This window comes from Anarhichas minor, unplaced genomic scaffold, assembly GCF_050575085.1.
Source record: "Anarhichas minor isolate MPS153535 unplaced genomic scaffold, ASM5057508v1 ptg000054l, whole genome shotgun sequence".
In the NCBI taxonomy this organism is placed as follows: domain Eukaryota; kingdom Metazoa; phylum Chordata; class Actinopteri; order Perciformes; family Anarhichadidae; genus Anarhichas; species Anarhichas minor.
In genome coordinates, this window is record NW_027466500.1 from 531,093 (window position 1) to 552,539 (window position 21,447).

At 43.5% G+C, this 21,447-nt stretch overlaps 2 protein-coding genes across 3 annotated transcripts; both read left to right on the top strand.

The window, feature by feature from the left end:
* Positions 1-82: 82 nt before the first annotated feature.
* LOC142931742 (bifunctional 3'-phosphoadenosine 5'-phosphosulfate synthase 2-like) lies at positions 83-9,552 on the top strand. The gene is made up of 12 exons (XM_076075816.1): positions 83-208; positions 2,445-2,559; positions 2,718-2,953; positions 3,078-3,216; positions 3,364-3,482; positions 4,260-4,373; positions 4,965-5,076; positions 5,735-5,940; positions 6,136-6,271; positions 7,531-7,799; positions 7,923-8,152; positions 8,598-9,552. Exons 1-12 carry the CDS (start codon positions 182-184, stop codon positions 8,737-8,739), a joined length of 1,845 nt encoding a protein of 614 aa, XP_075931931.1. The 5' UTR covers positions 83-181; the 3' UTR covers positions 8,740-9,552.
* A 2,050-nt stretch (positions 9,553-11,602) lies between these two features.
* Positions 11,603-21,121, top strand: LOC142931693 (phosphatidylinositol 3,4,5-trisphosphate 3-phosphatase and dual-specificity protein phosphatase PTEN). 2 transcript variants are annotated; one of them, XM_076075748.1, is made up of 10 exons: positions 11,603-12,351; positions 16,007-16,091; positions 16,208-16,252; positions 16,348-16,391; positions 16,535-16,773; positions 16,915-17,056; positions 18,527-18,595; positions 19,069-19,235; positions 19,619-19,876; positions 20,006-21,121. In XM_076075748.1, the coding sequence occupies exons 1-10, from the start codon at positions 12,273-12,275 to the stop codon at positions 20,186-20,188; spliced, it is 1,311 nt and encodes a 436-aa protein (XP_075931863.1). In that variant the 5' UTR covers positions 11,603-12,272; the 3' UTR covers positions 20,189-21,121. The 2 variants fall into 2 exon arrangements, with proteins under 2 accessions (XP_075931863.1, XP_075931865.1); XM_076075750.1 differs by lacking the exon at positions 18,527-18,595.
* The last annotated feature ends 326 nt before the right edge of the window (positions 21,122-21,447 follow it).

Below are 21,447 nucleotides of genomic sequence, written 5' to 3' on the forward strand. Positions count from 1 at the left end.
AGAGGCTGGGCCAGCGGAATGCTACGTGTCTTGGAAGTCCCTTTTAAACCCCCCTCGTCTTCTTCGATTACCAACTTTCTGGAGGTTTTACGAACTCGTCTCCCTCATCCAGGCATCTGCGAGCGTGAAGAGGTCCGAGACCCGGTGTTCAGCAGCCCATAGGCGGTGTTCCAACAGCGAAATGTCCGGGGTGAAAAAGCTTCGTACGGTGAGTAGATGTGCAGACAACGGTGAGACAAGAAACAACTGAAATGCAATCTGTCATCAGATCAGCCCTGAAGTGTTAGTCAAAAAATGTGTGTGTGTGCGCGCGTGTGTGTGTGTGTGTCAGCCGCCAGCGCCCGAGTTGTAAAACTCCCCTTATAACTATTTAACGCTGTGTGTCTTATTCATAGGCTAATAAACACTCTGTTCTCCTTGAGACACACAGTGAAAAGTAGTCTCATTAGTTGATGACTTTTTTCCTTCAAAGGTAACCCTTGTTGGTGCCTCCCTCGTCACTGTAACTGAGGCTGCTGCCAGGTGTGATGGTCACAGACTGGCCTCGGCTCTGTATAATAGGCCGGTTGTTGTAGTCGCGTATCCACGTCAATTTGGCCCATTCATAATGTAGCGAGGCTGGAGAAAGAGGCCACTGTGAGACGGCGGTCCGATGCTGCACAGGAATGCTGCTATAACTTGGAGAGCTATAATGTGTGGAGGAGAGCTATGCGAGAAAGACTGTTATACAAAATACCGTACTGTAGGCTCACAAACATCCATTCACAAACCTGTGTTGCGTCTTTGTCTAGTATTAGAGCGTGTGCCCCAGGCACGAGCTGCATTTTGTAGATTCACACCCCTCACTTTGTGCACCATTACAGACAAAACCTCAGAGCTGAGTCACTTTTAAACTGCAGATGAAAGTATTATTATTAGTGTGTAAATGGGATATCTTTGGGTTTTAGACTGTTTATTGAACAGAATAAACACAACACACAACACACAACACACAACACACAGAACACACACATATTTAGATATGTAAACATGGGCTTTTCTTTACAATTTTGTGACATATAATTAATTGAGAAGATGACAGCTTTAATGTACCCAAAGTGCTGTTGTTACTTTGACAAAAGGCCCTTACTATTTTCCCATTGTTGTACATCTTCAGACCACTTTATTATCAAAGTCTATCTTTTGTAATTTCCTCACAAAGAGGATGTAAGCGGCACTGGGAAGCCAGAGGAATGGAGTTACATAAGGTGTTTCTTACACGGGAATGCAGTTGAAAGTCCTTTATAAAGAGGACAGTTAAATTCAAAAGCATGCTAAATTAAAGGAGGGAAGTGATTTAGAAATTAATTCAAATGAAGTGAAGTAATGGTTCTGGGGGGAAAAAACATGTCTAAAGAGCACGTCTTAAAGTTTACTCTTAAATAAATACGCCTTTATGAAGCCATCATTTGAACGGAGGGAAGCTGCCAAAGTATAAATCTGCTCGTCAAAGGCTGTGGGTGTGTATGCACAAACTGTAGCCTTGTCCGTGTCCTTTGATTATGAGATAATGTTCATTATCAGAGCATGTGAATCACTTTTTGTAATTCTTCCTAGCTGTAAGAGCAGCGTGTTACTTTGAAATGCTGTGCCAAGCATATTAAGGCCACTTATTGACAAATGATGACAGTGTTAAACGTTCACATCCTTCCACAGAATTGAGTGTCACACTTTTGTAACCAAGCTGCACATTTTCAAAAGCTTTCAACATATTATTAGTCATATTTGGAGTGATTTCTATTCATTTTTTTATTACTAGCAATTCCCAGAATACTTTATATGGCGATCTTCACCACTTCCTCGATTGAAACACACCTTCATGTGTCATTGATTTTGAGTCATGGCTCATGGTTGGTGTGTGAAAGACGGCTCTTTAAACGCAGATTGTCACACTGAGACTGAAGCTCTCTCTGAGTCTCGGGGATGAGCCTGCAAAAAGTGAAGCCATGGGATGGATGCAGGGACGAGGGGAAAGTGGGTGCAGAGGGCGAACGTGTGGGCACGAGCACTGCCACATCATCGTTGGGCTGCACACACTGGACACATTGTCCAGTCAGTCCTCTCCCCCCCCCTCTCCTTCCATGCCTCCCTCATCTACCCCTCCCCTCTAGAAGTCAATACAGCCCCATTTATCCACAGCCTGCTCCTCATAGTCACTTTCAGCAGGACAAGTAAAACCAGTCATGCTATGCTAAACTGAGCGCGAATCACAATTTGGAATTGCCACGTCGCGCTGCTTTGCGTGATGTGACAAGTCTTGTTCAGTGTCAAAAGGTGTCAGGCGAGGTGAGATGGCTCAATGCAACCAGTCCTGTCCTGTTCATATGTACATCATTACATCATATGTAACTTCCTCTGAACCGCTTTCGCTTGCCTCTGTCTGAGCACGCGTTCTTCTGTTTCAGGACCTCAACATGTCGACCAACGTGGTGTACCAGGCCCACCATGTCAGCCGCAGCAAGAGAGGGCAGGTCGTGGGGACCAGGGGAGGCTTCAGGGGCTGCACCATATGGCTGACCGGTAAATTTCTATACACTCGTATGTGATCTCCATCTAAAGGTCACGAGGCGGCTCATTCCTCTGTCACATAGGAACCGACGTGGTTAAGCTCACCTGGACCGGACTAAAAATATAGTGTCGTCATGCTGATATATCTCTTGTCACATGTTTCCATCTAGGTTTGTCAGGTGCCGGAAAGACTACCATCAGTTTTGCCCTGGAAGAGTTTCTCGTGTCCCACGCCATTCCCTGCTACTCACTGGACGGAGACAACATTCGCCACGGCATGAACAAGAATCTGGGCTTCTCGGCCGTAGACCGCGAGGAGAACATCCGCCGTATTGCTGAGGTGGCCAAACTGTTTGCCGATGCCGGGCTGGTGTGCATCACCAGTTTCATCTCACCTTTCGGCAAGGTCAGAAAACACGAGCAGTCAAAAGTCTACACAAATAGCTGAACACCTCCAATGAAGGCTTTGGTGAAAGTGTGGAATACACTGCAACGCATAAATGAAATGTTTGTACTGCATTCTTCCGCAGGATCGCGACGAGGCGAGGAAGATCCACGCGAGTGCCGGGCTGCCGTTTTTTGAGGTGTTTATCCACGCTTCTCTCGAGGTGTGTGAGAGCAGGGATGTAAAAGGACTTTACAAGAAGGCTCGCGCTGGAGAGATCAAAGGTCAGTGGGACAGTGCAAAACTTCCCACCAATGTTTGATACGCTAGCTCTCTAGGAGTGATACGAGTAAAGCCAAGCCCTCTAACCTTATTAAAGTAAAACATGTAATATGAACACTGATGGGGGTCTTTTTTTAATTTGTTGCCAGGTTTCACTGGGATCGACTCAGATTACGAGCGTCCTGAGGCGCCAGATCTTGTGCTGAAAACTGGAGAGCTCTCAGTGAACGAGTGCCTCCACCAGGTGTTGGAGCTGCTCAAGGAGCAGGTGGGTGTAACATAAAACATTGTACCATACATGTTTCTTCTCACACAGGCTTTCATCAGTCTCAGTCACTTTACATTTCTGTTATGATGGGCACTGTATTTTCCCGTGTACAAGACAAATGTTAAAGCTCACAGAGCACCTTGTAAGTAAATGCATCCCTAACTAAACAAGCAGATTTAGTCTTAAAGCAGGTTCCGTATTGACACGGATGGACTGTATTAGCCTGCTTCCCTGAACCAAACATCTTTTTGAAAGGCAATTACAATAGAGTGGTGCCGGGATGACGTGGGCCATTTGGGAAGTTATCATCACACTGGTTCATAACCAGTTCTGGCATCTAACCAAAAACCCATTGATTTTGAGACGAGGGAACCCAAAGTGCATTTACAAACAAAACTGTAGCATCTGCAACTAAAGACAAAACACACACAAGCATTTTTCAAGCAAAAATGCTAAACGTCTCCTGATTCCAGCTTCTCAAATGCTGGAAATTTCTGCTTTTCTTTGTCATATATGATAGTAGATTAAATATCTTTGGGGTTTGAACTGTTGGTTGGACAAAACAAGCAATCTGAAGAAGACACTGTGGGTTGAAAATGATGGGAAAGGTTGTGACAGCCGCTTTACAAACTTTTGTTTACCATTTTACACACCAAACGATTAACTGATAAGTCGGGGGAATGAATCATCAGATTCACCGATAACGAAAATAGACCTACAATACCAACCACATCCAACTATATGATATTAATATTCCCCTTTTCTCCTTGTATATAGAACATTGTACCAGACGAGGTCATGGAGGAGGTGAATGAACTCTTTGTTACGGAGAACAAGCTGAATCTCGCCGTGGCTGACGCAAACACGCTTCCCACGATAAGCATCACCAAGGTAACCATCGTTCCAGCATACGGGCTTCTTTTTGATCACAAAGCAAATGGACAAGGGGGCCAATGCTGGACCGTGGCGGAGAGCTGCTCATGATGAGCCCATAAACATTCCCCACTGTTTAGAGCCTGTGCACTAATGGTGTCCTCCAACTTCCCTGGGTACTAATACAGATTGAAGTGAACTGTCTTTCTAATTGTATCTTCTTCTAAATGGGCTTAGTCAATGGTTATTTCACTCTTTATTTGTGTATTTAAAATAGTAACACCTCCATCTTTAGTCTGTTACTCATCAAACAGACGAAAGATCTGTTGGATGAGTAACAGATGAGTTATCTCAAAACATCGTGTTGCGAGGAATGTATGATCGTAAATGTGTCAGCAGCAATGTCTCATTCAGTGACGCTCTAAGCTGGATGTTAACTCTTAACCATCCAGTGTTCTTACTTCCATAATGAATTTTCATTCATACTTGTATTTACAGACTTGTTGATTTAGCGCATCAACGTTGACAGTGCGCTGATCAGTGCAGTTAAGTCCGTGCGTTATATGTCTGTCGTGCTGTTGATGATGAGACATGATTCCTCGTCCACAGTTGGATCTACAGTGGGTGCAGGTCCTGTCAGAAGGCTGGGCGAGCCCTCTGAAGGGCTTCATGAGGGAGAGAGAGTTCCTGCAGGTCTTACACTTTGGCAACCTGCTGGATGGTAAGAGCCCGCTGCACATATTGACTGTTCTTATAACATGCCAGGACATTGTGTCTCCACCACATTTCCCTGAAGGCAAGCACAAGCAGAGTAACCTCTCCTACTGAGGACATAAGTGACAATTAAATAGGATTGTGCATGTTGTTTTTGAAATTGCTATGCAATTATTGACAGCAAATGTGTGTGAATGACTGAAGGTATGAATGATTGGAGTTTTTATCTTAAAATATAACATCAGTACTGTATAACAGAAAATAATACAGCCTATTTCCAAATAGAACAACTCAGTCCCACCTATCCAAACACTTTATACTATTTTCCACAGTTTCATTTTAATTTTAGACAGCTACTTGAAGTGTTCAATCATTACTTTTTGCTCCTGTTTCAAAGAACGGCACTGGGGGCTTTTTGCGATGGAAAAGAGTTTTTTTTTTTCTCCTCTTCCAACTTCAAGCTTTTCATACGAGTTAGGTTAAGAAGTGCGCCTGGTGGGGAATAACTGCTTGAAAGTGCTGATCCCCAAACATGAATTGTAACTTACGGGTTGTCTTGAGTGATTTGTATTTGTTTTGCAGTGTTCATTGTGTAATACAACATTTCTGGAGTAATATTTTCTTTGGCTCACTGGTTGAGATCACTGCATCGTCTTCTGTCCCAGGCGGGGCCATCAACATGTCTGTTCCCATCGTCCTGCCTGTCAGCACCGAGACCAAGCGGGGGATGGACGGCTGTGCGGCTGTCGCTCTGGAGTACCAGGGTTCACGTGTGGCTATTCTCAGGAACCCAGAGTTCTACCAACATCGCAAGGAGGAACGCTGTGCCAGACAGTGGGGCACCACTTGTCCACAGCACCCTTACATTAAGGTGACAAGGCATTCATCAAATATCTTCAACGCGTACAGTTGCAATGTCAATGTCTGTCACAAGATTGCACAGCAAATAGTAATGTCCTTTGGTACATATACCTTTGTTAGCTTTCGCTGTGTCAATATTGAACTTTGGCATTTTGCTGCAAACAATGTCCTCAAATATAATTATCTGTTTATCACCTTTGTCCAGATGGTTATGGAGGGCGGTGATTGGCTGGTAGGTGGTGACCTAGAGGTGCTGGAGCGAATCAAATGGAACGATGGACTTGACCAGTACCGCCTCACTCCACAGGAGCTCAAGCAGAAGTTCAAAGACATGAAAGCAGGTTAGAGAATCTAAATTACTCCGATCGCAAAACCACCGTAACAATCAGGGAACACACAATGGCATACAATGTGTTCAGCTTATGACAAAAAAAAATACCCTTCGCAGCTGGTAAAAAAAAATGAATAGACATTACCAGAAAGCAATGTATTTAGCAGTGCACCATTTGTCTTTCAGAAGAACTTGACAAAGGACCTGATGAAAAAATAAAATGGTAAATTTAAAGCCGCATGGTGATGTTTGTGCCCTGTGTTCAGTGATCAATGGAGACATGCAGTATCTTTCTAAAAAAAGTACGAAATGTGATCACCTGTTTTTACTCTCGCTCGCTCACTTTGATGTGAATGCCGTGTTCAGGATTGTGTCGTTTATTTATCTGCAACACACTACAGTTTGTATTTTGTTCATTGTCGTTCTTTGCTGCTCTCCTGAGTTGTGTTACTGGTACAGGCATGTGGTGATGTGCACTTAACAGATTAGGTTTACAAAATGTTTGTTTTCTTTTTGTTAACAAACCCCAAGAAAAGACCAAAAGCAGAAATCCATTTGTCCGTCTCTCAATACTTTCGTTGTGGCTCTCAGACTCAAGTCTGTTTCTTCCTGCTGACGAACTAAACCTTTTGAAAAAGTTTAGAAATACATACTCACTTAAAAAAAGGTTAAATGCTTTCCTAAAATAGACTGCGGTTTTGACAAAACATTTCTCAAACAGAGGGATGCAGTGCATTTGTTTTGGATTATTCTCTGCAGCAGATTTATTATGTTAGTGAGTATTTAGGACGGTATATTTGGGACCGACACAAAATAAACAACACTGCGCATGTTGGTGTTAATGATGCCAGCCGGTGCAACAATGATGAGTTTTTAACTGCTTCTGACAACAACGGAGCTCTATGGCTTAGAGGAAAAAGCTATATTGGGTTTAGCAATGCTACACAGAAAAAAAAATCAATTCATTGTTGATTTTGGGCTTTTTGTGGGGTTTGTTGACAGTAAGAAAAATATAGATAGATGAAATAGAATATATAGATACATTTTCCTAAGAAAATGTATGAAACAAAGAGATTTGTGGACGGTATTGTGAGCATGTTTACTGTGACAGCTACTAAAATGCACACTATTCTTCACATATGTTGGACTGCACCGACATGAAAGCTCAACACCTCCATTGTGTTGTACTGCTTCTATTACACTGCGATGCCGCTGCTGTTATTGTCACGTGAACTTTATTTTGTAATCCTCCATGTTGTCCATCCTTAGATGCGGTGTTTGCCTTCCAGCTGCGTAACCCGGTCCACAATGGTCACGCCCTGCTGATGCAGGACACCAAGCGGCGTCTGCTGGAGCGAGGCTACAGGAATCCGGTCCTCCTGCTGCACCCACTCGGCGGCTGGACCAAAGACGACGATGTGCCTCTGGACTGGCGGATGAAGCAGCATGCTGCAGTCCTGGAAGAGGGCGTCCTGGACCCGGCAAGCACCATCGTTGCCATCTTCCCCTCTCCTATGATGTACGCTGGACCCACAGAGGTGAGGAGGAGTGGTGGCTTATTGTTTAGCGGTTTCTATCAGTCCGGCTTCCTACTGTGTACCCATTTACCCTTTATATGTGTGTGTGTGAATAAATATCAACATGCATGTCTTCCTCATCAGGTTCAGTGGCACTGTAGAGCCAGAATGATTGCCGGAGCAAACTTCTACATTGTTGGCCGGGACCCTGCAGGCATGCCTCACCCGGTGACTAAGCAGGACCTGTATGAACCCACCCATGGAAGCAAGGTCCTCACCATGGCCCCGGGCCTCATCTCTGTGGAGATCATCCCCTTCAGGGTCGCTGCCTACAACAAGACTAAGAAGGCCATGGACTTTTATGACACAGAGCGGTGAGTGAAGAGATTTTTCTCATATGTCCTGTTGTCTACTACGTATTATTTGTTTTTCCTAATTGTTTTTTCATATGAAACATGGAATCTACTGACATGGTTGTCCCGGTGTGAACCCAAGTGCAATAAAACTGGAGCGAACTGGTAAAAGAAATGTCAGACTTGCTGTGATAAATCTGATAACGCATTTGTAGGCCCAAATCTTTCAAGCCTAAACATGATTTTTATGGAAATGTGAACCGTCTGTGACCCAGCCTCTTATCTTGTTCGCACTGCAAGAACATTGTTGTGTACATCTTTCGACAACTCCTACTGAATTCTGACTTCGCTCTTGTATATTTACAGCCACCTTTCTGTGCCGGTGTAATTATGGCCTCATCATGTGATTTGTAAATAAACAACATATCTAATAGCCTGTCCTGCCCTTCCCTCCTCACTCTCTCAGACATGCTGACTTTGAGTTTATCTCTGGAACCAAGATGAGGAACATGGCTCGGAGTGCAGAAAACCCTCCAGATGGTTTCATGGCCCCCAAGGCCTGGAAGGTTTTGGTCGAGTACTACACCTCTCTGCAGAAGGACAAGTAATCAACAGAGCGCTTAGCTCACCAAGGAAAGCCATCGTTTCCCAAAGGAGGGTAGAAATCCCCCCATCCGTATAGGAGTATTTAGATAGATTTTTGTTTTATCTTATCCAAAAATACTTATTTAGATTGCTATAAATAATCAGTCTCTTCACCATAAAGAAATCACTTTTCTTAAGCAGTTAAAGCATTACATTTTTACATTCCTGTAAAACATATAAGTCCTTTATAAATGCATATTATTTAAAGTTATGTATTTGAATAAATTAAAGGTAGATTGAGATCATTATTATTTTTGAATTAAGCACAACCGAAGACTGAGAAATCATTTGTGATATTTACATGTAATAGCTGAGGGATGCATGGCAAAAGAAAATTCACTTTTTATAAAATTTTATGGCGATTATAAGTTATGTTAAATTATGTATGAGCTGAATGAAGGTTGCTAGCTGTTGTATCACTACCTACAGTGCACTTTTTTCTTTCTTTCTTTTTTTTCCCATCTGGCCTATGGATGTTCATTAACTCATCCCGTTAATGTTTCATATTTTTATGAAATGCAACATAGGTTTTTTAATAATGTGAAAGTGCCTTTCTCTCAAATGTTAACTTTATAAAACAGAAAATGTTTAAATGTCTTACTGCCATTTGCCCTGACGTGTCTATGTGATTTGTGTGATTTTATAAAATGCAATTATGTAATAAAGACCTGCAGTTTTAGGGTGACAAATGCAGTAATAAAGAAGTTATTATGAATCACATCGAAACAAGATGCCTTCTGATGTAATGGATTAAATTTATTCTCTTTTCCCTGATACCTCTGTACTGATTTGTCTTTGTGCCACATTGTTTTGCGCCACACCATATTTAACTTATGTTTGTACAAGGTGCCTACCTATCAATTGAGGGTTAAAGGTTGAAGTCGACTGGGCAGTGTGGCATTCTGGGGCTGCAAATCCAAGAGTGCAGTGCTGCCATCTGCTGGCAAGAAGTGGTACGGGAAAAACACCGAAATAACAGAAGTACTTTTAAATGCATGCAAAAGGGCTCAGTCACTGTGGGTTTCTCTGACAGGAGGTGGGCTTGATAACGACACTCATCATGATGACATCTCTCACTGATACCAGACCCAAAGATAGTCCTGTGTTTCTACCTGTTGTCTCAAATATTGGGTGAACTTGGACAAGCAGCAGTCACAGTGGAGATGTTCTTTATAACTGTCTAATATCTTTATGGACCTTTGTTGGAATTGTAAAACACTGGGGTTTGACTCTGGATTGGCTTTGCCAGACAGATCTGTTATAACAGATTAAGGAGATCCTGAGACGCTTTGAAATTATACTTTAGAGATGGTTGAGTGAACTTGAAGGACTGATTAATTTTGCCGTTCTGTCATTAAGCTGTAAGGGCTTACATTGCTACCAGATGAGTGTTCTTCTTTGAGGAGAACCAGTATCTCCTGTAAGAAGCTGTAATTAGCCTCACGTGGGACCAGATCATTTAATCTGCGATGTTCCAGGTAACCCCATTTAAATCTGCTGAATTGCAACCTCAGTACTTTATAAAATCTCCAACTACTGTACATCCAACATGTCATGTCACTGAGAAATGACCAGGACGGCTACTGGTGTAAATCTCTTGTGTCCCACAGGCCTAATATTTCTGAACGTAGAGGCTAACCGTTTTTTCACACCCCAAAATGTATCACTGGCATGACGGTCGATGTGCAAGGCATGCACCTCATCTAAAATGTGAAAATGTCAGTTAGTGATCAATGGTTTGCACAGCTGTGTTGCATGAACATGGATTGAGTATGGCCTCCTCAGATGTAGGCTGATGTTTACACACAGTTCATTAGGAGAGATGGTGCCCCAATTATTTAGCATTATGAACATGGCGATCATGAAAGTGACCTCATGCTGTGTGGCTGTTTGGCTTTAGCAAGAATGGGCCTCCGGAGCAGGACACAGGCACATGCAGTGATTTTTGCTGCTGGAGTGCAGTGGACTTATTAAGGAATAAGAAAACCAGCAAATATTTTTGGCACTTAAAATGAAATAAATGATTATATAATCAATAATGAAATTGCTTGCTGTTTATTTTCTGTAGCTTGACTAATTAATTATTTGACTAATTGTTTCGGATCTAATCCAAACCACTGAGAATCTCACTTACTTCAGATAAATATTTTTGATGCATTCAACATTTTTGATTACTTCTTTGTGTTCTTGTAAACTAAAGTGTCATTATTATTATTAGTAGTATAGTATTCATTGAAATAATCTCATATGAATCTAGGCAATGACTGTGTTTGTCATTTTATTATGCATAATGTCACTGTAAGTGAGCGTCAAGGACAAGAATATAAACAATAAAATAACAGACTATGGTCCATGCTGTGAACAACGTTAGTATAATTTAGGATTGTTTTGAAGAGATTGTATGAAGAAGGCAATGTAGGAACTGCAAAGTATACTAATATTCAACTATAAACATGATAAACGTCTCATGGATTGATAAATTAAAGGATATATTTTCTACGGCCTGAAATGACAGTTTAAACCGCGAAAAGTGACATTATGTTGGAAACTTCCCTAATTACAGTCACACGTGATCACTTTGACAGAAGGGAGCGTCGCATGCCGACTCACTTTATCCTTCCGCCAGAAGCATGAAATAACTCGACTATTGCGTTTTCCGAGGCTATAACAATTACTTCTGAGAGCAGTTTTTTATCAGCATCAAAAATAAATTGTCGAAACACAATGAGCTAATGCTGCGTTGGCCGGTTTTATTTAAACGGCAGAACTATATGGAGTAGGCGGAGGGATATTTGTTCTAAAATCCCAGCCCGCTCTACCTTCTTTTTTTCCTTCGGTGGAGGCCATGATGGGAGCCTGAGAGTTCAGCTGGAGCGAAAGGAGCAAGAAAAGAAGATGATTCCTCGGGACGGAACTGTCAAACCAATCCGTGCAGATCTCTGAGCTTTTTGTATAGTTTAAATACATTCACGGTGGAGCCTGTCACTTTTCTTCAGATGTGTTCTTGGCAATCAGTCGACGACGATGCTGAATCGTTAGGAGGCTCTTGGATCGAAAGAGGAGGCAGCGTTAGCTATTGTCGCTAGCTAGCTGGCTGCTGCTAGCTTAGCTCGTCAGCTAGCGAGCTAGCTGCGTCCGAGTGACTGGAGACGGGTTTACCGGTGAGTCCTCTATAGTCTCGCTGTCTGAAGAATCATCGGCCTGGACCGTGTCTGGCATCTTAAAGGACAACTGCATGTATTTTATTCGGGAGCGTTTGCTAGACGAGTTGCGGGATTGGCAAAGTCGGGCCTGCACGGAGGAGCGGAGCGAGGCCCGTCTTTATGCTCCAGAGGAAGCCTTTCTAATCCCACCGACGGACACCAAGAGCTCTGCTGGCTCGCACGTCTCCCGCGAGGACCTGACCCACTGACCGCGACACACACGACCAGACGGGTAACACTAGAAGAACCTGTTTTCATCATTTACCCCTGAAAGACTCCTGTCACCTGCTACAATGGCTGCGATTATAAAAGAAATGGTCAGCCGGAACAAAAGGAGATATCAAGAGGATGGGTTCGACCTGGACTTAACATGTATCCTTTCACACTGCTTTTTTTTTTTTATTCATTGAATTTCCCCAGCACCCAGATCATTAACCGGTAACGTGTACTATTAGCATTGAGTAGCATAACTGGACCCGTAATGTAGAGGTAGTTAGCTTCCATGCTAACGTAGCTAGCTTCTGCTGTCACCCCAGCATGTTTGAAAGATGGTGGATCTGTCAAACCTGCACGGATAAATGTCACAGTCGTATTATAGATGAGAAAAAAACGTTTAAGTGGACATTAGTGTGTGTGTTTGAGTAAGCGACGTTTACCTAACGTTACATACCAGTCGACCAGCGGTGGACCTAGCTCTGGGTTTGTTAGTGGCATTAAGTCAGGTTTTTAAAATCAGTGTGTGTCTGAAGACAGGTAGGGTTAGATGGGGTCTAGTATTCTCTATCTTTGTGCATCTAGATGCATTACATTGCGTTATGTGGTAGGTTTTTGGTCCCTGCTGTCATCAGCTCACCTTTCCTTCATCTCGGCTGTGTCCTCTATGGGTGAGTATTCATTGATGGATTTCGACCAAAATCTTTCGAAAAATCTAATTAACATTTGCCTTCCCCCTTTTTAATGGAGATGCAGTCATTTCCAGCTTTAATAATGTCTATTTCAGGCCCTTCTGCAGCACTCATTTCTCATCTATTACCACTGATGATGACCTGGTTCCTCGGTGCTGTACTGCTGGTACTGAAGCTGGTACTGGTCATGAACTAAATGATACTGATTTAGTTTACCACGGGCAACTAAATATGAAATCTAATGTGTGTCTGTACTAAGATTTGATCACACTTTTTATCACGATTTCTAAACAACCTTTTTGGCCTTTTGAGTCCTGAGTTTGATATTTCTGGTTGTAGAGCCGAAACAAGTGGGCAAATAATAGATGAGTTCATTTTGATGTGTTTTTAATGCAAATATTGTCTGCCTCCGGCATCTAAAATGTGAAAATTTGCTGGTGTTCTTAGTGTTATATGAGATTGAATGGAATATCTTTGTGTTGGACCACTGGTCAGATAGAACAAGACATTTGAAGATGTCAGCTTGGCTTCTGGGAAACTGATTGACAGTTTTTTTTTCCCCCTTATTGTTTGACACTTTATAGACCAAAGGATTAATTGATTAATCAAGGTTACAGTGGGGAAAAAAGGTATTTTTGAAGATTAATCGATAATTATAATGATTGTAGGTTGTCGTCCTATCTGAATCCATACGGCATGTAGATGAAACATGCCGTGATATGTCTGCATATCATTTTCTCTGGTTATGCTCTGTGTTGTTGCATTAACTTGAAAACATTGCTGCCTCACGTTTCTTTTCTTTTGTAGACGAATGGAAAATGTAAAGCGGAGCACTAGTTTCCTCAATCCTATAGATAACGTTGAGCTGAAGTGTCTGCTGGGATGATGAAACGTGTGCATCACAATATTATAATCAGATGTTTCTCACCCGGTTTGTTTTTAATGTGGTAAAACTTGTGGTGACACTAAAGCTGCCTCTAGAGATCGGTGCAGGTGTGAAGGGGGCACGTCTTTCAGTTCACTTGAAGTCTCTCGTTCAGATGTGGGCCCTTTCTAACATCCCCTTTATCATTTCTTTTTGGCATGGTGTCTAAAAACAATATGGGCTCTCTGCAGTTATGTAATGCAGTATCGCAGTTCTGGGAATTGCCCTTAAAATAGAGTTGCCAGTGATCTTGTATCAGTGTTGCCGTCTGAGTGCTCTCTCTCCCTCTCTTACCCTCTCAACCCACCACCTCTCCTTTTGCTCTTTTTTCCCTCACTACTCCCACTCTAATTCTCCCTCCCTCTGCTTTGCCCCCTTTCCTCTGCTCTCCTCCTTTCCTTTCCTGTCCTCCCCCACCCCCCCCTCCTCACTCGGCGCTCGCCCGGTTCCCACTCTCCCTTTCCCCCCTTTCTCTCGCTCTCAGCCGTGGATTTGGCGTACGCACAGAGCCGAGGCAGGGCTGGCTTTAAAGAAAAGGCGTGCCCTGAAACGGCACTTTTTTTTTTTTTTTTCTTTCCTCTTCTCCCTCCTACTTGGAGCTTCCGTCGGGGGTCCCGTATGTGTGTTTCCTTCCAGCTGCAGAGACCAAGCCCCCCCCACACATGCCCTGGGCTGAGGCTCTCCTGGGAGCTCTGGAGCTTTTTAAAAACACTTAGAATAGACTGGGATCACTTTGCCAGTAGGTCCAAGGGTTAGATAGCCCATCAAATAGCATAGCAAAGCTGTGTTTTGGCCCCTGATTAGGTCTTTGAGGCATTAATGGACTGGATTAATGCACAGTGTGTACACAGTATGTCCCTGTAGCTCTTTATAGGGAGCTACAGGTCAGTAGCTTGGCAGTTTGCTAATATAACCGTAGGGCTTGTTGAATTCATGCATCAAGGCCCATGTTGAGCATACCTGAGCTGCATAAAGCTATTCCTCTCACAGGGGTTTGTGAGACGTGTGTGTGTGTGTGTGTGTGTGTGTGTGCACGCGCACTGTGTGCCATGTAAAGGGGTTGTTCTTGTGTGTGTGTTTGCATGTGCAGGTACTTGTCTGTGTGCACACTCCAGCTAAGCCAGAGTTTGTCAGATGCCCGTGTCAAATCTTTCTGACCAGTTAAAAAGTGATTTGACTCTGAGAAAATAAGGTCTGCTCAAAATGAAACGCATCCAATAAGAAACATTCAGCTTTTTCTATTTTTTGACACGGTGGCGCAGGAAGTGTAAGTAAAGGTTGCCCTTTTGAGTCTGTGGTTGAAGTGTGAAAACCCACAGCTTATGGCGACACGCAGACTTCAGTTTACAGGTAGGCGATGAGGCCTCAAAGACACGCGTGCCAACTCAATTTTTCTTTTCTCTGCAACATGACACTGATGTGTGCGCCTTTTTTAAAATTGTATGTATGTCACTGTATAATTGGCCACAACATTTTCCGTCCCAATCGTGCGCTGACATACGGAACCCCGTTTGATGGTACGAGGCAACTTTTAAAGGCAGGTGTAGCACGAGCGACGTGGTGCTTTCCACTTGTGTCCACGCCGCAAACACAACTGCCTTCCGCTGCATGTGCATGTCAAAACACAACTGCTTTTATTTATTTTTTTATTTTTTTTATTTTTTTTTTTTATAGATATTCAAATTGGTTTTCCAGCTGAGCTTCGAAAGAGAGATAAGCCGAAACATTTTGCGATGATCCCGATATAACTTTTGGGCTCTAAAAATAAATGCGGGTCAGAGAGTGGAGACTCTCCTCATGCAGCCACTTGTGGGCCCGGCTAGTGCAGGAGCGCCGTGACTCCCGTCCTCTCTGCTTCTCACTGTCAAGGCCATCTGTCACAATGCACACGGACAGTGCCCCTCCTCTGTGCTCACATCTATCCATAACTACAGTGACACCCTCATATTAACGTTGGCTGTTACTTTTTTAACGCTCTGCTGCATGTTTCTGCATTCTTGTCACTGTGCTCTGATGGCAACTTTTTCTTATGGATTGTAACTTTGGTTTTATTAGATAGCTGTTGAAGGCAGACCTACTCATTCCTCAGGTTGAAGATGTGCCTCGGTAATGCTGCCTTCATGCCTTTTTAGTTTTTTAAAGTTTTGATGTTCACAGTCATGCACAATGTACAGCTCCTTGACCCCGGCCTGAACAGATATCTACCCAAACATCATTGCTATGGGCTTTCCAGCAGAGCGACTCGAAGGCGTGTACAGAAACAATATAGACGACGTAGTGCGGTGAGTTGCGTCGCTTCTTTTGTGTCCTAGAAAAGCAATTTATCACAGTTTCTGTCTATTCATTTTGCTCTGGCAGTTGATCTCATAAATATATAATGTTCTCTCTTGCAAAACAGGTTTTTGGATTCAAAGCATAAAAACCATTACAAAATCTACAACCTGTAAGTGTTGCACGTTTTGTTTGTCCCTGTTCACGTAATAACGTCCTCTCTCTGTGTGTGTGTATGCTAACCACATTTTGTTCTTCCCATTTCAGCTGCGCAGAAAGACACTACGATACTGCCAAATTTAACTGCAGAGGTAGGCTGCTTGACATGTTCTATAGAAGAAAATAAGCAGTGTGACCTAAAAGCCTGATGACACACACGGTTGATAAAATGTCTCCTGTGTCTCGTCTCCTCTGACCCGTCTTGCTCTGTGTCCACGCTTCTTTGTCTTCTCAGTTGCACAGTACCCCTTCGAAGACCACAACCCTCCCCAGCTGGAGCTAATTAAGCCGTTTTGCGAAGACCTGGACCAGTGGCTCAGCGAGGACGACAATCACGTGGCGGCCATCCACTGCAAGGCCGGGAAGGGCCGCACCGGAGTCATGATCTGCGCCTATCTCCTCCACCGCGGCAAGTTCCAGAAGGCCCAAGAAGCGCTCGACTTCTACGGAGAAGTCAGGACAAGGGACAAGAAGGTGGGACGATAGTCTGAGACCAAATGTCTTCACACAGCAGCTGCTCTTCCAGCTCCAGATCAGTTGTTGTAAAAAAAAAAAAAAAAAAAAAAAAAACGTTTCTACGTTATAGACCTGTAAACATTGTCCCTGTCGTTGCAGGGAGTAACGATCCCGAGCCAGCGCCGCTACGTCTACTACTACAGCCACCTACTGAAGCACCAGCTGGACTACAAGCCGGTGGCGCTCCTCTTCCACAAAATGGTGTTCGAGACTCTCCCCATGTTCAGCGGGGGCACCTGCAGTGAGTCACGCTCGTGTTCCAACCTTCACTAGGGCGTAGGCATGCGCGCCGCTGTTCAAACGCAGCGAGAGCCTTGGATGTGTTGTGCGCTGTCGGGGCTCCGCCCACGCTGCTGTGGAACAGAGCGGGTCGTCTACGGCAGAGTTCAGTCGGCCCGTGCCGTAGCGTGGCTGAATTAGCTGCAGTGTATTTCTTCTAAAGTCCTTCTGTTACTGCTTCCAACAAGGCCGGCTCATTCTCTGCCCTCTGAAAACACGCTTTCAATCAGATCTCCTCAGTTTGTCCCAATGTACAACAAACTTACACAATTTGAGCCATCTTTTAATAATATTTTTAGCTTCCTCACGAGGCCGGCCTCTAAAGAAGCCAGGTTCTGCTTTCATGTGTCCATTTTCTGCTGTGTAATACCGTTCTGTGCACAGTGTTCAGAGGAATTACAATATTAACTGTTTAAACAGAGCAGAGCACGAGGGAAGTGAACTGTGTACGCACACACCCGACAAGTACAGTAAACAAGCCAGATGCATAACCAGGAAGTAACTAAAAGTCAGTAAAGCAATTAAACATTCTGGTCGGTGTTGTGTTTTTACACACGCCTGTTAATAAGTCACTGTAGTGGTGCCTTCATGTGAGTATTTACATATCACTGCATGTTTGCTCTGAGCTCCAGTGGAATGACTTTGTTGTAAAATGGTGCGTCCGCTGTGTTCAGTGGCACAGACAGGAATTTGTTTTATTTTAAAAAGTGCGCTGAAACCAGAACGTTATCAACATCGGTGCTTTATCTCATAATTCAACTGAAGTCATCCCCACAGAGACCTTTGGGTGAAATTCCTCAGCAGATAATGACGCTTTATTTTTCATTGTGCATGTCTATTTTCTCAACATGTTAATGCTGTTTTACTAACCAAACGGTTCAATAGTTCTCTGTAATGTCTTTATGAGCTGTTGTGCCTCTCTGTATCTCAAGAAGAATGCGCCTCCTTCCTTCATTTCCTTGACTTTTTCACCGTAACGCCTGACTGTGCTGAACATCCCGACTGTATTGATCTTTCCTCCTAACACTCCCTTTCAAAAAAAGAAGGCCCTATTCTGAGTTTGACGTCTTAATACATGTACTCAAATCAACCTGTTCTAGGTTCACCACAGCAAAAGATGAACAGCTAGTTTGAAAACTCAGTTAAAAATAACTTGATTTCTGTTTTGCTAAATTCAACTCTGTTTCGTGGTCGTCGGCGATCTCGAGTTCCCCCTTTCGTCCTTCCCCTTTGTGCGTCTCACAGCGCATCGGCTCACACGACGCACACCTTGTAGCCGCGTACTGGTTGTTTTTCTGAAGGTAAAACTGTGTAGATGCACTTATCTGTTTTGTTTTGTTTGTGTGGAGCTCTTGTGTTTGTGCCTGCTGTCAGGCCCCTTAACGGTCCAGCCACGTCCTGTTTGTAATAATCTCCTTCTTTCTCTCTTAAGGGGACAGTACCTTTAAAAACAGGAGCGAGCCGACCCCTCAGGGCTTCAGGAAAGGGAATTGGCATTGGGGTAAATGAGCCTTTTCATCCATTATTATCATTTCACTCATTTGCTTTTTATATGGCCCCAGAGATCCACCAGGCAGGAGCAGTCTGAGGCAGGATAGGACTAGTGTCTATGAACACAACTGCCACCGGTTGAAATGCTTCTATATATATATATATACAAGACCGAACCGTGACTGTGTATCAGAATAGGGTCGTATGTCTCTGGCTCCGGGTCTCTTTGGGTGCTCCATATTGTGCTCTTTCCCCTCCTTAATTTGAGCATGTTTCACACTCGGAGGGGAGAGGTGGTGGTGTGCTGTTTTTGTTTTTGGTCCAACTCATGCATTAACACTGGTATCTTGTCTTGCTTCTTCTCTTGGCACACTCCCTGCTCCTTTACTGTCGCTCACTCTTGTGTTTTCTGTCCCTCTTTTCCCTCATAAATCTCTCAATCTTGCCCTCCTCTGGCGCAACGTTGACTCGTTTATTTTGCAGATCCCCAGTTCGTGGTGTACCAGCTGAAGGTGAAGATTCACACGTCGAACCCGGCGCACACGCGCCGCGAGGACAAGCACATGTTTTTCGAATTCCCCCAGCCGCTGCCAGTTTGCGGAGACATCAAAGTGGAGTTCTTCCATAAACAGAATAAGATGATGAAGAAGGTTAGTTGTGTGTCTTTAATTGCAGCTTAATTTTACATGTTTCTGTCATTAAGAGCTTATTTCAGGGTGTCAACAATTATACCTGTTAAGTAAGTCTGGCACCATTCTGGGTTTTTATTTTTACTGTCAACAAATCCCATGAAAATACATAAAACATAAATGTAGTTATTTTTATTGCAAAAGCCCGGTAATTAGTTCGTGCCATAGACGTCTTTTGTTGGTGGAGTAAAACAGCATTGGTTTAGATTTTATATTGAGTTTTGTTGATGATGAGAATATAGAATATAGCCGGCCGTAATGAGAAGTTCCTTTTTGAATCCTCCGCTTTGCCCAATTCCTCACGACATCTCCTCTCGGCCCCTTTTTTTTTTTTGCCCCCGTAGGATAAAATGTTTCACTTCTGGGTGAACACCTTCTTCATCCCTGGACCAGAGGAAAGCGGGGACAAGATGGAGAACGGGGCGGTGAACAACGCAGACAGCCAGCCGGGGGTACCGGCACCGGGCCAGCCGCAGAGCGCCGACTGCAGGGACGGCAGCAGGGAAAGCGACCGGGACTACCTCATCCTGACGCTCACGAAGAACGACTTGGACAAGGCCAACAAAGACAAAGCTAACCGCTACTTCTCGCCAAACTTCAAGGTACGCATTTCATTTGGCTATTTGCTCGGATGAGTCTGTTAAATCGGCCAAAGAGCAATGATTAAGACTTGTTTATGAGTATTGTCTTTATTGCACAGACTGAAGTTAGTTTCTGATTTGTAATTCCAGGTGAATTTGTATTTTACGAAAACCGTGGAGGATTCGAATTCTGAGGCAAGCACTTCGACATCCGTCACCCCGGACGTTAGCGACAATGAGCCAGACCATTATCGATACTCTGACACCACTGACTCTGATCCGGAAAATGAACCTTTTGATGAAGAGCAGCACACGCAAATCACAAAAGTGTGAACTCTTTTTAAAACAGGAAAAGAAGAAATTATACACCAGAAAAAAAAGGAAAAAACTTGAATATAAACTCAAAAGAAGAACCTTTGTCCCTTCCCTCCCCCAGACGGCAATAGAATATCATCATGTCAAATGCCAACTTTAGGGAAAAAAAGATAAATATCCTGACCAATATATTGTTTTTTTATTTTTCTTTTTTTTCTTTGGCGCGGCCATGTACCATGTGCAAGGTATTGACACTGTTGCCCCATGGGAAAAGGTGCTGTAGCTATGAACATGTGTTTCTATATATCTATATACATACGTCTATGTATATACATATATACATGCATATATAAAAACTTTTTTGTGTCAAAGACAATGGAAACCACAATCAGGAGACGGGAGTTGAAGTGTGGGAGAAGAATGATATACTTGGACTATGCTGCTCCTTCTCCTGTCTAAATAAACCAAGGCCAGTGCTGCAGTCACTTTGTTTCACTCCCTCTTCTCCCCCCTCCTCCTCTCCTCCTCTCATCTTTTACTCTCCCTCCCCTCCATCTTATCCTCCTTCCTATCCCCCTTTACTGTGAATGCTTCTTGTGCTCTTTGCAGGCTGTCTCACGTGACTTTTGGTCTTTGTGCAGTGCAAACTGCATGCGGGCAGTGGGTTTGGAGTGGGCGGCGTTATGAAGAGGCTGTGATGATGTCTAAAGCATTGCCATTCCTGTCCCCACTGTGTATACGTTTAAATTATGCAGAACAAGGCATCCCATGTAATTGTTAATGTTTTTTTTTATCCTAAGATAATAAAAATATAATACACAAAACAGCAGGGAGACAAGTGTTTGCAATAATGTCGACACTACGTTTAAAGGACAATGGTGATTTGCATGTATTTGGAATTGGCGTCCATCCCTAATAAAATGTATGCAATGTTGTCTTTTCTTAAAGAAACCAGCCTTGAGATGTGTCTTCTGCGTGGGGTTCCCCGGTGCTTTGAGTCATACTCAGACAATTACATCAGAGGGTTTATGTAATATTCTCCCTTTGCTGTTCGCAGTTAATGAAAATCATGCAGAACGAAGATGTATTCTGCAACAAGCAGTTGAATCTAAAGCAGTCTTTTAACTTGGCGGGGTTTCAAGTCGGGCTTTTAAGCAACAGCCAGCCGAAACCTGAACTCTGGGCGTGTGAGAGGTGGAGGAAAATGTGCACAAGCGCTGCACTTGATAAGGGAAATGCTGTAAAGCAGGTTGTCGCTGGAGCCGCCTTCACAGTAA